The 18,544-nt window shown below is 32.0% G+C and overlaps 1 protein-coding gene across 1 annotated transcript in view; it reads right to left on the bottom strand.

Moving 5' to 3' along the window:
- Nucleotides 1–18,544, bottom strand: part of LOC124366809 (melatonin receptor type 1B-B-like) — a 71,274-nt gene that overhangs the window by 12,266 nt on the left and 40,464 nt on the right. Inside the window, exon 3 of the mRNA XM_046823412.1 lies at nt 9,150–9,334. Within this exon, the coding sequence (XP_046679368.1) occupies nt 9,150–9,333 (184 nt within the window). The 5' untranslated portion in view covers nt 9,334. The remainder of the gene's footprint in view (nt 1–9,149; nt 9,335–18,544) is intronic.

Here is an 18,544-nt window from a genome sequence, read left to right as displayed (position 1 = left end):
AGTATTATCCAAACTATATCCCATTTTCTTAGTTTTAATAAACGCGGCATACAATAATATACATACAATAACAGATAATAACAAACAATAATACGCCATACAAATAACACATCTTTGTGATATTATTTTTTAGACTCCCCGCAAAAGTGTTAAAGTTATATTAAGCATTTCTGTACGAATGGATATCAACTTTTGATTCCTCTACCAACTTTGATATCAATTTATTTAAACACACTTTTAATTAAACCTCACTTCTTTAAAAAGTTGTTAAAAATAAAGCATCTAACTGAAAGCTCTCTCGCTAAAAGGAATCTCCTTTATCTAGCAGTTTCTTTCATCCTCTCTATTTTAGTCAAAAGCTTTACAGGGTGTTAAACAGGTAAGGTGTTATTTTCGGAGAATTGTAAGTGTGCTAGGTGTTAAAATCAAGCAGATTACTTTGAATCTAACTACGCGATACAATTTTAACGATAAGTTTTAAATTTTCTTCGTAGGTAAAAATTGATGAGTTTCGTTACAAAACCCCTACGATGACTATTACTATAATATTTTATATGATCTTTAAAAATGATACAAGTAAATTATAACGTGTTGTGTACCTTAAAGTGTTGCAATCGGATTTTTTTGTAATAACTGTAATTTAATTATTAAATTTACAGCCCTTTAGGATAATTTCCCCAAAGGCAGAAAAACATGTGTATGTCACTCCACGAGGAATTATAGGTATTTAAAGTAGGGAGTGTTGGCAATATTATACAAAATGATCAAAATATAACTGATAGAGATAAAAATGTAAATTTTTGCATTATGAACATGATTTACAGCTTAGGAGAGACATGTTTATATCTAGTTGTATATCATTTAAGAAAATTACATTTTGCGATGTAATCATATTTAAAACAATGACATGTTTTAATAAGCATTTTAAAGAAATTGATTTTTTATAAATTGAAAATATAGTTTCCGCAGGCCACCTTTCACAAATATTTTTATCTTCAGCCTTACCTAAGAATCAATATTATTATTTAGATTTTTTGATTATAACTATGTTTTTTTAATTCTGCTTCAAATAACTCCTAGTGAAATGATCAAATATTTTTTTTATTTTTATTTTTTCATAAAAGTTAGCTAAAAGAGCCGTAAGTAAAAAAAAACTTTCTTTAAAAATTACAAAAATATTATTCCAACTGAAAATATATTGTACAACCTTAAGTATTTGTCTTTACGTCTCTGAACAAGATGGAAGTTTTACTATCGTACTAACTTCCGTATGGAGGGGAAAGTTCATAATTCGGCTCATGATATGATACATTGATTAGGACAGGAAAGTTGTTTCTAAATATTACACGAATATTTTATATTTGTTCACGAGAAGTAAATGGAAATGCCCAAAATGCCAGAATGTAATTACCATTGTCAAAAATTCAAATTGCCTGAGTGTCAGCGAATCCTTTTACTCAAGGTTCTGGGAAATTTTATTTCTGTCTGTCTGTCTGCACTATATCAGAAGACAAAATTCTTCATAAAGCCTCATTTTTATATTATCAAAATCAAATTTCATGGCATTGTATTGTATTAAGGTGATCGTTAGTGAAAGTTGTTCATAGGGTTCAGGGGTAATGATTATAACAACGATTTAATCGTAGAATACATTTATTTGTAAACAACCTGAGTAAAGTCATTTGTTGATAAACATGTATCTTAATCAAATGAGCAATGTACTTATAATTTTCAGCCAACCTGATTGAAGCCTACTGTGTGGTGAACTCCTACTTAAAATGCAAGTGACATAGGTATACGAAATGTATACAACCAGTGCTAATTTCTGGCATTGTACTGGGCTTGTTTAAGTAGAAAAACAAGGCCTAAGTCACAGACAATCTCACTGACATTAGTAACTGAGTCCAGTAAAAAAGAATCCATTTGTGTTATACTAAGTTCCGTCAATAGTACTTAGGCTGGTCGTTGGATCGCGCCACAAACTGATATTCCAACGAGACTTCTATTCTAAGAACAACATAGATGTGAGTATAGAATTGTGTAAGCGAACTGTATGTTACTTTATTTTTTGCGTTGTTTAAACTATTTTCAAATGTTATGAGCCATAGGTTTTTATACCTCCGTATATTTGTGATCGTAACATAATAATAACACCGGGGTGACTGCCAATGTCTCAGCGTGTTGTCAGGTTGGCAGCAATGACGACAGACGATACTGAAGGGACATTCCGTCCTCTGTCGGTCATATGTCGGTATGTCAAGACTTCTTACACCTTTTTGGCCACTCGTCTGTGCACATGATGCAAAGACAAAATTCAACTTTCAACTAAGTTATCTATATTTTACATTCATGTTAATAGTCATCTCTATGTAGACGAGGATGATTTCGTTGTGATGTAGTTTCTAGACAAGTCCAAGTTAAATATTTATAACTTTTTTATGTACTCGATCTTTTATTTTCAATTTGTGGGACAAATTATTCTTTTACAAGACCATTGCCTGCAGTTAACAAAGCCGAACCACTACCGACAAAATCATAATTTATAATTTTGGAGCTAGACTTCTTCTAACAAAAAACTACTATATTTAATGTCGAGGACATTTTACTGCTGATCATTATGTAGTTATTGTCATATTTTTCTAAGACACTAACTAAATACGGTGTTATACACTTCAAAATAAAATGTGCTATATTTTGTGTAGTATTTCCCCAAGGTACGAACAGAATTTATACGACATATCACCCAAGACACAACCCAAATGTTGTCCTGTTTCCCAAAATATGAAACTAAACCTTTGTATTATAATTTTCAAGCTTTTGTGTTATTTATATATATATATATATATATATATATATATATATATATATATATATATATATATTGTATATATATATTTATATTTTGTGTGTATATATATATAACGAGGTACAAGGTAACTGCTTTGCTATATTAAGGATATTCGTACCATCTAAGTGGCTAATTGATGTCCTATATTATTGTACTTGGCTATTATTGATATAGCTTATTTCTTTGTTATATTTTCCGGAATAAAACTAACACTTTTCAGTGTTAACTTAAAGTGGAAGTTTCTGGAACATGTCATATTGTTTTTAATCAAGCGAACTAGTGTTCTGTATAACCAGAGACATTACATTTCTACATTTCTGTAAATGTATTGTTCAAGGTGCATCGGTAATCGGAATTTCATATGGTATAATATAACTGCTATACTTTATTTCGTATAAGATTATATGAACAATCTATAGGAAACTTTACGAAAAACCACATAGAGAGTGCAGTTGAGGGAGGAGCCTCTATTTTGCCCGTAACTTGGAGCGGCCAAGAGCAGACGAGCGACGGGCCAAACCTTGTTCCCGCTGTAACCACAAGCGCGCGAGTCCAAGCATTCTTAAAATACTTATCCGTTTACGCTCGCAATGAAATGTTAGAGCTGTCTGGAATTAATTTAACTACGTATTACAAATGTACCGTTTTTACGGTCATTTTAAAAAAAGTTACATATCTGTAGCTTATTTCCATGTTGAGGTAAATGGATTGAAAATAAATTATTGTATTATATTACTTCATTTCGAGATCGTTAGGATTAAAATATTTAGCCGAAATATAAATTAAAAAGAAAACATAAAAATACCGCAAAAACGTTATAATTTTCCGTATTTAACAGTTAGATAATGCCATTATCATTGATATATAATAAGGCATTACATGTGTGCTTGTATAATTATGTTATGTTAAATGGATTTTCAATCTTTGGTAAGAAAAAGTTATTCAAATACATTTGAAATATATGTTCTTTTCCATAAATATTATTCCAATACATAACGATTGGGGAATTGTTGCCGCATACGGTTTTTGTTACGCACTTCGGTTCTCATAAATTTATAACCATTTGAAAGCATTGTCTTACCTGGCTATTAATAGTCTTGAATCAGTGATATGTAAAATTTTTTTTATTTACAAGTGGGTGATTTAATTATTTAAACTGGTCATAGTTGAAGAAATAATACAGCACAAAGTATTTTATAATATGAATGCACTTTCTTATAAAATTCTAAAAGTAACGGTTTTCTATAACATCAATGAATTTTGAACACAGTACATATTAGATGATTCAGACTCGAGTGAAAATGTGGAGGAAACCGGTGAAATACCTGTAATACAAAGCCGCACCAGCCAGCAGTGGTGGTAATACCAGACAGATTGAGTCATACTATTTCCAAAGAAACAGCCCCTTCCTCCTTCCTGTCTTGACCGTCAGTCAGTGCCTATTGTCGCTTATCAGTGGCGGTTTGAAATACTGCATGCTCTTCAAATTCCAGTACGGTATATTATTTTGGCTGAATTTTACTGTTGATGAACGTTTTCGTGTTTTTTTAAGTGTTGTTTATTGGTAGCTATTATAAGTTGTCCGATTATTTCTGTGTAGTGTCAATTGTAATTATCCTTGTTATTGTGATTCCTTAATTTGGACAAAATGGTAGTGTGATGATGTTTTGTTCATACTCCGTGCACAGCCATCGGAATTAGTGTTGGTAGCGGAAAAACCCCTACGTAGTGTGAGGAACGACGTATTATTTACAAACGTTTACAACTTTTTCAAAAATGTCGTTCGACAAATTTCGAGAACACTCTAAACTTTAAGCAAAGTGGGTAAACTGTGTGCTGAGGCTGTGTGTAAGTTGAAAGAACGTTAAAAGAAAGAAATAAGAGTATTTTAAAATTATATTGGTTTTAATTATTTTTTATATTTTTTTTTTTTTTTATTTTTCTTATTATTTTTGTTTTTTTTTTTTCATTTTTTTTTTTTTTTTTATTTTTTTTTTTGTTATTTTTTTTTTTTTTATATTTTTTTAATTTCTTTTTTTTTTTTTAGATAATTTTATTTATTTTTTTAATTTCTTATTTTATAATTTTTTAATGACGCTAAGTTTTTTTATAATTAATAATTTTTATATATTTTTTTAAATATAAAAGATTAATTATTAATACGTTTAATATTTTTTTAATTTTATTTTTTATTTTAAATATGTTTATATTAAATTTTTAAAAAATTATTTAAGTTTAATAATCTTTATTTTATTTTTTTTTTTATTTATTTTTTTTAGATAATTTTTTTTATTATAAAAATTTTAAAACAGATTTTTTTTTTTTATCTTTGATTTTTTTTTTAAATTTTATTAAAATTTTAATTTTCTTTTTTTAATTAATTTTTAAGTATATTTTTTAAGATGCTAAGTGGCCTGAAGAAAGAAAGATGGGACCTTCATCATCAGAAAAATTAAAGTTTTCAACGCCAGGAAAACAAAGAAGTACGAAAAATCAAAAATAACAGGCTTTGGACGGACTTTGAAAAAAAGATGTTTTGAGACGAACTGGTTCCTTTCGTACTTACGACAGAGGGGGAATTTCCACATCAAAAAGAATCCGTAGGATCTCAAACAAAAACTTGATTACAACGGATCGGTAACTTCAACAATGTAGATTATTAAGGCTTGTTGTTTCAGGTTATAGAAACCAATGAATGGTAGAAAGTTTTTTATTGGAACGAAATGATATTTGTAGCGGGCTGTTAAAATTTTGAGAACTATGCAGAGCTTAGAGAATCTGGTGATTGCTAGGGCCCATATATTACTCGAATTGAAACTGGGTTAATGAAAAACCTTACTCGAAAATAAATATGGCAGGATACGACTGAGTCTGGTGGACTAAAGGTTCTTCGGGCAAGGTATGAAGATTTAATAATTTTGTTCATGTCGGTTCGCAAAAGATGGGTTTTTGCAAGAATGTAAGTGGGTTTTTCGGTCTAAGACATCATCCGTTCTGGACTTTCACGTGAAATGAACGCTGAATCGTTTAGAAACCTGGTTTAACAAAATTGCTTTGCTTTTGGAAGAAGGGCTCGATCATCGTTAAGGTAATGCTCCATATCATCGGTACTCGCCGCGAAAATTCCAAATGCATCGTGGAGAAAGGAAGAGATATCAAAATTGGCTGTCTCGAAAAAAAACATAAATACTGTATGAAAGGAAACGAAACCAGAAAACTTATAAATGAGGGGTTCTCCCCATATAAAAAACCCAAACAAAAAACTTTTATGAACTCGACGTATTAGCCAGATGAAATGGACATACAGTTGTCAGGCTCCTCCTTATCACGCAGTACAATCCCATTGAAATGGTATGGGCTCAAGTGAAGGGACAGAGGTCAGCACGTAATAATACGACATTTAAAATAACCGACGTTGAGAAACTTGTTCATGATTATGTTGCTTGGACAAAGTGACTAAAGAAGACTGGCCAATCAAGAGTTCAGCACGAGAAGCCTTGCAGCAAGCTGATTTTGAAAAGGAATGTATCCGCATAAGTGTTGTAGATAAATAATTATTAAACTTTGCAGACAATTCTGAACGAAGTAGCAGTGAGGCAGAAAGTGAAAATGAAGAAGATCCGAGGTTTTGGCTACGATGTTGCCGCCTGATGAGCGAATAAATAACTATACAAGTGCAAAGGTTAAGAATATTATTAAGTCAATCATGCTTTTTTAACGTATTTCATTTATTAAATAGTAGGCCTAAAACTTATTTGTGGAAAATTTGATAATTTCATAATTTAAATATAATTGTTCGAATTTTAAAAATTGATTATCTTGTTATATTGTTTTAATTATTTTTAATCAAGGAAAAACGGCATGCTGTGTCCAATATAAGCAACATGTATATTAATTTTGTGTGTTGTTTAGTAATCGTTTTAAAAATCACTGAAAGTTGTATGGAATAAGCAAGAGTAACTTTTTACTCTGACTAAACTGACGGGACGATTTGATTTGTTTTTATATCGATAATAGTTCGTTTGTAAAACATAATATAAACTATACAAAGTAATTTAATATAATATAGCAAAACTGTCAACGCATTTTAAATATTGTTTTTCAAATTATACTGATAACTGTTTTAAATGTTCGTGTCAGTGTTGTTGTGACAGCGCAGCGGTTTATCAGCCACAATGCGCTCAGCCGTGCGGGCGGCAGCGGCAGTTTTGTGGCAACGTCGCGCAAGCCAGTCCATCTATTGGTCGCCGCCAACTGCACTCTCTGGTGGTTCCTTGTATAGAACAAAAATAAGTTTTGAATTGGTGCTTTACATTATTGTATGTTCTTTTTATTCCCTGTTTTTATACTTATGATATTTTCTGATAACAAGACAATGTCAAAAGTTAACCCTTTATACGACATTGGGTGAATAATTTTCCACCACGTTTTTACTTTTATTTATGTTACTACGCTTGAGATTCTTTGGGATAATAATTTCCCACATGCACAATACATACCATGAAGACTTACTGTAAAACATAAATTTAGTTTTCAGCAGTTTGGCAACACCAGCTGGATTTCTATCCAGCTGATAGTCTGAAAGTGGGCCCACTGTCAGAGATATAAATGTTTTTGTTCTTGTCCATACCTCAAACTTAGGATCAAGATAATTTCACTAATATACATCAAGAAATAATTTAAAGATAAGTAGTATATTCCTTAGTTATCTGTAATCATTTTTATATAAATTTTACTTGTATTTTGCAATGAAAAAATTTCTATTAATGAAAATGTAGCATTGTGAACTACAAGCTGAAAATGTAATGCTTTTTTTCAAAAAATATAAAAAAATAGAAATTTTATATTTGCTTGAGAGATTTATATTTATAAATAACAACAAAAACTTAATCTTTTTTTATTAGGAATTTGTCCATGTTCTGGCAAAGCAGTTATTTGGATGTTACTCTGGCAGTCTTGTAAAGGTTAGGTTACTGTTTGAGCCATTGTGTTATTCAACACGAATAAGGCATAATTGAAAATATTACGAAACAGGAAGGTTATACAACAGGAAGTGATATATAATAAAACAATAAAGATATAATAAACAATATCACTCAGAGTGGTGATATAAGTGTTGTGAAATGGGCGGATAGGGAAAAAAGTGTGTGTCAGTAATATCCACAATGTCCAATTCCTCAAAAAAGTCACAGACATGCAGTCAAACGGTAAAGGAAATCGAGAAGTCACTTGCCCAGAAGCAGTATCCGAGTACAAGTACATGGGTGGAGTAGATCGCTTTGATCAACACATGTCTAGCTACAATCTATCACAAAAGTCTACACGCTGGTGGATGAAGCTTTTTTATTTCTTTTTTGAGTCAGCCATTGTCAATAGTTTCAAATTGTACAGTAAAGATCATAAGGACGCTGCATCAAAATCAATGTCGCATTTGACTTTTAGGTCAAAGTTGGTCAGTCAGTTGATAGGCACTTTTACATCAAAAAAAAAGTTGGCTATACTTCCGGAAAGTCTAGAGCCAGGAAACGAAACAGTCCGTTTAGAAAACCAACTGTGGAAAACAGTCTACACCTTACTAATGTTGAAGATCACCTTCCACAAAAGATAGACACATACAGAAGATGTGCGCACTGCACCACCAAAGCCAAAGAAAAGCGAAACAATATGATTTGTAGTGGCTGTAAAGTCGCACTATGCAAGGGCTGCTTTTCCTTATTCCACAAGACCATGTAATCGTTGACCATTTTGCAACAACATACGTGTAAAACTGAGTGTTTTGTATGTTTTGTTTCATGTGAATAAGTAAAGTGAGTGTTATTGTTTTCAGTTGTATTAGATTATGTCAGTATCTACAATGTTGTTTCATATTGATTTGACAAGAATTGTTATCCCAACCATGGTATTCTAGGAATAGTGATATTTTCCATAGTATTTATACTGTTTGTAATAAACATTCACCATGATCCTTTTAAATTTATGTGTGTTTATTTACAAACCCTTTGAAGTGGGAATATATTATCCTAGTGAATACAAGACAAGACAAAAAATACTCATTGCCCAAAGATACATTGGGATAATAATTTCCCACCCTAAAAATCCTAAAAAACGTAAAAATATTTTTAAAACTATAATGTATTAGTGGTAACAACATAAGGTATCACATTAATATTACACTTAAAAATATAACATTTTATGAACCTCGGTTTCTTGCCACTTAAAGGGTTTTAAAGGAAAGTGTAGTATTTTATTTTTTATAAACAAACACACAAATCAATATGTGTATATATACTATTCACAATACCTCTTTTCTTCAGGTGATCCTCTATCATGATAGCACTGATCATGTAGACGTTGCCGACACTACCGATGACCGCAAGGCAGACGATCACCAGCAGCCGGGCAACTCTGCTCCAGTCTTCACTCAGAGTCACAGGAGAGACCCCGCTCACCTTCTCCAACCCTCCTACCGTCACGTTACTAGTCATCCTGCAACATACCACCTATCATATTGCCATTGATTATGTAGACGTCTCCGTCACTACCGATGACCGGAAGGCAGACGATCACCAGCAGCCGGGCAACTCTGCTCCAGTCTGCACTCAGAGTCACAGGAGAGACTCAGTTCACCTTCTCCAACCCTCCTACCGTCACGTTACTAAACATCCTGCAACATACCACCTATCATATTGCCATTGATTATGTAGACGTTTCCGTCACTACCGATGACCGGAAGGCAGACGATCACCAGCAGCCGGGCAACTCTGCTCCAGTCTGCACTTACAGGCAATCAATTGAAAAAAATTATGTCTGGATATTTTTACGTTGGTCAACATTTTATTGTTCAAATTATATTTTTAACTAAAAACATATAGTAGTTAGATTCAGAACACAAAATGAGATGTAAATAACAAGGATGCTTATGGGTATTTTTATCTTTTTATTTGGGCCTTGTAAAGTTGTATAAAATAGTGTCTCTATGTGTGTATTAAGATATCTCTGAAGATGTGAAGCGGGCTGGATGAAGTGGAAGCGCCTAGCAGTAACGTAAATAACATGATCTTTACATATTACACCTAGGTACCTCTTCATGGTAAGATCTGCAGAGTCATCATAACTAATAATCATCTTAAGTTTCAGCGATGTAATTTGGCTTAGCATTCTATATTATTTATTTTACAAGAAAAATATTTATTCATTATTATTGCTAAGTTATTACTACTGATTACTTTCAAAGTTACGTCATTTATGTTTATACTGAGCTCTATGAAAAAGAGAATTGAAAAGAGGAAAGAATGATATTGCGCCCTGTATACCAATATCTTTTTAATAACACAACGATATTATTTTATTGATTGCACAAATAACAGCTGCCTCTAATACTTAAGTTAATCTTTAAAGTGATTTTGTTGTTACTTTACAACAGAAATCTGAAAATTAGATAGCAATATTTAAGTTATTTCTTCAGTGCGCTAACCTCAAGTATTAAAACAGCTGTTATTTGCAAAATTTTATAAATATTTAGCACGAGAAAAAACTACTTACAAGACATCTGAATTGAATTCATCGATTGTCTGACCAACGTACTTATTCTACTGGTCTACAATAAGTCATTAATCTTGCAAATGCATTCACTCTCTAATCTATTAGTGACAGTGAAATCACTGTACAGTGTACAGTACATATCGGAGCTATACTAGTTAATGGTTGCTTGGCTACAAGTTGTCAGCTCACCCAAAGACTAGCTACAGTCTCTATTATGGTACAATTACCACTCCGTATCGATTCTCTGCCAAGGCTGCGTGCCAGCAACAACTTCCTGTTCATGCCCACCGGAAGTATCCGACACCTTCTCATTTTCTACCTTACCTGGGATATACTGGTGTACAGATATTTCTGTTTTCAGCACAAGTTGCCAATACATACAATATACATAACTCTAAATATAAATTTAGCAAAGATAATATTAAAATGACGTACAAACCAAACATATTCAAACTAAAGAGATCAAAACGATTCAATACATGGATATAAAAAATAATCTAAATTACTCTTTTTGAAATAGGTAGTTATTAATTAAATTTAGAGCAGGTAATATTAAAATGACGTTCTATACAAAACCCAAATAGATCTAAACTAAAGAGGTCTAAACGATCCCAAATATAGGTATAAAATAATGTAGATTATTTTTATGTAGTCTTCACTCAGTAGTCTACTGGAGTCTATTTAAATTTAGCACAAGGAAGATTAAAATAACGTGCCATTTAAAAACACAAAACGGATCCAAACTAAAGAGATTTATCGATCAAAAATATAGATATAAAAAATAATGTAGATTATTTTTTTTCTCAATTACTGAAATAAAATGATCGATGAAGCAACAATAATCGGCATAACATTTGAATACCCAACCTTACTCCAACTTGACCCCAACGTTTTTTAGCCACGCTGACTCGTCGATCACAGTTGTTTCATTTGGCTTTTAAATATAATACCACGAGAATAACACCCGGACATATTACTCCAAATATTTATGCTTATTTAACAGTCTACGATAAAGTTATACTACACATAAGATCATGAAGAAGCTGGCAGAAAAACTCTTTAAGGCCTAAAAGTAAAAGCTGTTCTCCAGGACCAAAATACAGTAATATTATTTCAGACACATTTTTAAAATTAATTTTGGGATAAGATAAAACCAGTACATCATGAAATACCCGTCCGTACATTGAAGTCAACATTTTCTCAACAATGGGCACAGAGAGTGTTGGTTAAATGAGGCGAGAAAAGGTTAGCTAATTGCTAACACTATCATTCATCCATCCTCTGCGAGTTGCTACAGCGATAATTACTCGCATCCAAAACTCGTGGTGTAACATTTGCGATTAAAAACGTGATCTGACCTGTCAGAACTTCATCTGGAGTCACTCTCAGGTCTATATTTATAAAATTCTTAAAACTACGAGAGATTGTACTGTTCAAAATATTAATACAGAATTGTGTACATCTTCCTGAATAAATAATAAAGTAAAATTTGTAAATCAAAGTAGCAAAGAATCTTTCTATAAATTATTGTTCGTAGATGGGGTGATTCAAATATAAATTTCTTCTGCAACTATTTGGTTCACCCACTTTGTGAAAGATGTAGGCCGCAGTGTAATATGACTTCGTCGTATAATAACAGTTCCTTGTACAGTCAATCACTCAGAGTAGATTTTTAACATACAGCACAACACTCACCGGCTCTACCATCGTATCACAAATCCGATACCCCTGTGACTGTCCGTTTGGAGCAGAGGCTAGCTAGACATTGTAGAACCGGCGGGCGGGGGTGGGAACTCGTCTATATTTGTTATTATCGCTGTTATCTATTGTGATAATTCTACTATTACAGTTAACTTTTATTGAAACTTTCAAATCATTTTTTACAATTTTACCTGAAAAAATTGTTTTCATACGTTTAGTTGACGGGTACTTGGCGTTATTTAATTATTCCTTTTGCTCCAAACTCTGTTCACCAATTTATGTAGTATAATATTAGTATACATCTAAATTGTATTTTATTATTTGTTTATTAATGTTGAGTCAGAGACTAGTTTTTTCACCACCATAAAGCATTTGATTCCAAACGACATATCTTCTTTCTATGTTTTTCCTTTAATACAATTTCCACCTCGTCGCATTTCACTTCGTGACTGTTTTCAATATCGTGTAAAGCCACTTTGTGCTTCTCAATATTCTTTGCGTCTCACAAACGGAGTTTCTGATTAAATTGGCCGTGATGTTCGTCTTATGAACGTTCTCATCACTGGAACACGGAATCTAATGCGAATCTTTTGAGAACGTAGGCTCATACGTAGGTTTTATTTTACGAAAGCTTTCAACGAATGAGATCCCACTTAAATTGCACTTGTCGTTGAAAATTTGTTGTTTAGCTCTGCTTTTTTAGATAACACTTTCCTATGAAAAGGCTTACAGGTATTTCTTTTCAAAAGGGAGGTAAACCTTGTAAAATAATAGACTGACAGTGATCAGATTGATTCCGTGATAATGTTTAATAAACTGGGAAGATACTGTTTGATTTTATAAAAATATAGTGATCTCTGATTTCATTTGATCAACACACGATGAGACTATTCGTTCTGATTATCTTGATTGATTTATCCGTCCCGTGGAGATTGGGTCTGGGAGAAGACGGATGAGCGTAATCAAGGTTGGGTGGGCTCATGATTGTTTTCAGTTCAATGATGCGACTAACTGATTTGATGGTAAGGGGTAATGCATAAGACGAAGTAAAATTAAAACAATAAAGTAAGAATTTAAAGCGTGTTTTTTATTTCAAATTATTATTATAGTATCTGTTGTAGAACCTTTAATTTAGATTTACATTTTTGCCTACAACGAAGTATTGAAAAAATTGTACATAATAGTGTATCTACGCAACTTAAAACAGAGAATTTCTAGAAATAGCAAAGTGAAAATGATCATTTTAGCGTAATATGTGTTATTAAGGTATTTTAATTTTTATATACAAATGGGAATTGTAAGACTCCGTCTGTTCAAAAGAACTCTGTAGGCTCCAGTTCCAGGTAATGTTAAGGACCCTCTTCTGGAGTAAAAATAATCGTCGTCATATTTGATTGGATTGTGAAACCCACAAAATAATTCCATATGTTATCAAGGAATTGATATGTATCCAAATATGCTAGTTTGAGACCCTCCCGTAAGCCGGTAGAATCCACACATCCCAGGCTTAAATAGGACTTACCGTTTTACACTTAACTTAAAGAATTAAATATTACAGAATTGAAGAATTATCGATCTTGATATAACTTGAACATTGTTCAGCTACCATATTCATAACTTAATACTAAAGATTGAGCTGCAAAAAGATGAAGGTAATAAAATATAAATTTTATGAATAAATTATTTCCTTGAATTATACCAAATATTTTCTTAGTGCAAAATACACTATCTAGATTTAAATTTGTACTTGTTACATTTTACATAAGCTCTGCAAATACATTGATTTACACTTTAATTATTATATTGGTTTTTGGATTGTAACTGAAATTTAATTCGTTTTTGGCTAGAGATATTAGTTTTTTTAATTATGAAAAAATGTTTCAATTTTATTTTACTTTAGAGCAATTTTTTTATATTTCAATTTGTGAGGAGAAATGAAATTAGTTTTGGTTTTAAAGCTTTGGCAAAGAATATAACGATTTACAGCGAGTTTTCTACTAACTTTAATAAATTAAAATTATATTAAATATTGCCTTAAAGTATATTTATTAAACATTTTGCCCGAAAGTGTTTTTTAAAAAACTGTATTTCGTTATTTTCAAGATATATTGAAATTATATGCAGGTTGTATACACACCATTCATATTACTACCTTGTTTTGGAAATTGAGTATTTCAGCGGTATAACGTCCATATCACAAGTGGACTTAACATTAATAGGAAAATTTGGATACCGAAGCTTAAAATATGGACTGAAAAGTCAAAACGTTCACTTATAATTATGTATGTGATTGAACATTATTGAGATTATGGGTCTGGTGCAGTGGGGAGATTTAAAATTAAAGACTGCCTTCTTATTCATGTACGCCAAAGTGTTTTGTTGTTTAGGAAAATTAGAATAAACACAGCACATTACTGCCCAACACTGCACTGAGTAAAACTCAAGATGAATTTTAAATATTACATGCATGGCAAAAAAAGACAAAATTGAACATGTGAAAGCTATTTAAAAACAAGACTAATCCAAGTAGTGCAAAACGAGAAAATGTACCTTAAACTTAATTCATAAAGGGAAAGGAATTCTCTTACAATAGACACTGATTACTGTCATTCTGATGACAGAGTTAACAACAGAGTCAGCGGTGACGTAACTTGATCTTGCAGTCTTCTACGTGAGGACTTAATGTTCGGTTTGGGTAGACCTGCCAACTTGTGTCCACCAATTTCTGTTTCGTGAGTTTGAACTAAGTGATGTGTTTTGATTCTCTAACAACTCCGACGAAGCTTACAACAGTAAGTATTCTGTACACTTTGATTATGTAAATTGTATACCAAAACATGGAAGAGAATGTCCACTATGGACTGTATAACACTGTACGTTTGGGCCTACATTGTTGAAATTTGCAGTTTGGCGTATTAGACATGCATTTTTCATAATCAGTAACTGAATTTAAACCTGGTTACCATTTTGTATCCAATTATTTAAGATATTGAAGCAGTATCAAATTAAAATACGTATTTTTGAATTGCCGTGCTGTCGATTTTTAATTAAAATAATGTAATTTTTTCATTTTAAAGACATTACTTTGTAATATTACTACGCTAAAGATAGAAACAGTCCAAAGCTTTTCTAATTAAACAACTCTATTTAATAAAGTTCACGTTTTTAGAAATAGATAACATTTTGTACTCTTCAGCTATCTTTCACATATATACTAACATTCTACATACCTATCTACATACACTAAATGTTACATAATTAAATAATATTTTTATATATTTTCATTTGTCAGCCTTTTTCCTTTAGGTCTGATTGTAAGACCATTTTATTTTTAAACGCTTACCAATCCATATGGGATAGTATAAAAATATTCATTTTTTTCCCATTTCAGGAGAGGTATTTTAAAAAAATATACAGCCTTTTTAGGCTGTGACCAATGTTTTGTTCCAAAATTAAAAAAGGGTATTCAAACCGAAAACCGATTGCACCATAATAGTAAATTACAGATCAGTATAAGTGGAATGCTCCATATAATGTTGTTAATACTAATCATTGTTTGCAATTAAGATTTTAACAAGCGCCAAGCCGCACTCACCATAATCGATACTCATGTCACTCTGATTGTACAGAAGCAAAACTGTTGATCGCGCAATCGTTTAGTGGCGGTGGTTAATGAAACCCGTAGTTTATGTCTGGCCGGCTACAATTCCCGAGGTGAGAGTGGGGCAAATGAGCTGGGAAATGTCAGGGAAAGGTCATCTCTCTTCCCACCTTTGTGTAAATCACCACCTACCTTATTTCTCTGATACTGTTTTGTCTTTATTACTACCAAGCACACAAAGGTACAAAGACATACCAAGGTTTAGGTGACGAAGGTATGTCACCTATTATATTATTTATCCTTTCTTCCTTTCTTCCTACCCATCCTTTCTTCCTCACCTTTGTGTAAATCTCCACCTTCCTTATATCTCTGATATTATTTGTTTATCACTAACATACACAGACATACTACGTTATAGGTGACAGCGGTTACTGTCTCTCTCTCACCTTTGTGTAAATCACCGTTTACATTACTTCTCTGATACTGTTTTGTCTTTATTACTACCAAGCACACAAAGGTACAAAGTTTTGCTTATCACCTTTCACGCAAACGTTCACAGAAATACTACGTTATAGGTGACAAAGGTCACGCTCTTTTCCCCACCTTTGTGTAAATCACCACCTTCCTATCTTACTTCTCTGATGCCGTTTTTTTATTACCACCTTTCACGCAAACATTCACAGACATAGGTGACGCCATAGGTGACAAAGGTCACCCTCTCCCCTCCCCCCCCCCCCCGTTGATTATTAGGTATTTTTGATTCATTAGGTATACAAAGTCTGCATACTGAAACTCTGTTCTCAAGGTAGCAATTAAGACAAAATTGTACTTAACATTACCGAACATGAACCCCAGAACCCCCAAACCATCCACTATTAAAAATTGTATATACATATCTTATAAATATTTTGCCTAAGCTCGTTGGCAGGTTGGTACGACATTTCATTTCAATATGGCACCCAAAATAAATATTCATAATATTTCAGTTCTTACAAAATCTACCTGATTCTTCTGACCAAAGATGGAAGGACTATTTTACCTTAACCTTACACTAATAAAAACAACCAACATTCTTATTTATTCTACAACATTGAATGTGCTGCACTTCCCAACATTGTAGACTAGCCTGCGTTGCTTGACAGCGAAATTTTAACACAATTTTTAGTGTTTAAATTTGTCCAAATAGGGGAAATAGTGGGGTATAGGGGAACATTTCCAAATTAACATAATCGAGTGAGCTGAACACCCGATAGTTGAAATGTATTCAATTCAGGGCCTTTGGAAACAAATTAAAAAATTTCCAAACCCTGAACAATAACTTTTTGTGTAGGCTGGGGTTTCCGGGGGGGGAAGGGGTCGGCTTAAATGAATTTTAAGAAGGATTTGGAAGTTTTAAAACATTGTCTAACTGTAAAAATTTATGAAATTCAATAAAACACGATTTAAAATAATGGATTTATATTGGGTTTTGAATAAGAGCTCGTTAAAATTAATAATAAGTAACATTTGTAAATGCAATGTACTAGAGCGAATTTGGAGAAAAGCCCATTATAATTCACAAGCATTTGAATGTGGCAGACGTGTTTATAAGCATGATTTTGATTGAACGGTTTCTCAATTTGCAGTTTTATTATTGACATGCAAAACTAGAATAATTTTATTTCATGTTTTATGTCTTAAAAATTTTTTAATCGGTTGGTATAAATTTCATATTTTTTACTTTATAGGGCAATTAGTTGCAAACAGAAAAGTTTTTAATTGATTAAAATATTCAAGTTTGTATCGACAATAGTTTAAAATACATTACTCATTAACACTCAATTTTACTTAGGCTATTTTATAATCAGGCCGAAACAATAATGTAGATTTTTTATGTATGTGCAAATGTACGTGAGATACAGCTTGAGGAAGTGACTTTTACAACTTATGACAAATGAAATTAAATTAAACAGCATTTCCTCAGGTCATAATTTATGTACATTTTCAAAATTCTGCTTCATATTCCTACTACTTCTCATGGAACGATAATACAATTTTTGTTGTTATAATTTTCAGAAAAGGAACCTTAAAGTGCAAAGACCAAATTTTAAAATTATTCCAATCAACAACTGATTGCTCTACATCAAAGACAAAAATAATGCGTATTTATAGAATTTATTAAACAATTTATTTTAATCTTTTACGATAAGAGGCCTGGAACACTTACTATAATTAAATAATATTGAAGAACAACGCTCTTATATTAATATTAAATGTAGAATATCTTTAACTAAATATCAGATTTATACGTGATCTTGGTCACGTGAGTTTGCTCATTTTCAAACATTTTAAAGAATATTTTTATGTTCGTCATAACTCCAGAATGATATTTTAATTATATATGCATTTGACCTCTTTTCACGAGGTCAAAATTAAATTAAATTATTAGCTTATTTCATCTGTATGACGAAAAATATCAAATAAATTTTTTTTTTCTTAATTACAAACATTTTATTCGGGATTTTACTACAATATATCAAACAGAGTGCTAGTCTAATTCTAAACTGTAATCCGAAGAAGATTACCATAGATTTAAACCATTGTATCGTAATTGAATGACATAGAGTCGGAAAGTATCACTGGTAAGAAACTATAAAAATAATACTAGAGAAGCAAAGCCAATCTATCAGCGTTATCCAGGGATTGTGGCCAATCTTGCGCTAAGCTGGCGAGATGGAACTGGTGTCTCGTGAACAATGGCAAAATATGAAACGGCCCTTTATAAGTCTTTTATTTTGTCACCAAAAACTTCAAACAAATCAATAAATTATAACTATGACATATGAAGTAAATTTTATGAAGCTTTCTATTTA

Source organism: Homalodisca vitripennis, chromosome 1 (genome assembly GCF_021130785.1).
Source record: "Homalodisca vitripennis isolate AUS2020 chromosome 1, UT_GWSS_2.1, whole genome shotgun sequence".
Classification (NCBI taxonomy): Eukaryota; Metazoa; Arthropoda; class Insecta; order Hemiptera; family Cicadellidae; genus Homalodisca; species Homalodisca vitripennis.
Note: the sequence above shows the minus strand (reverse complement) of the source record. Positions and strands in the feature narration are given on the sequence as shown.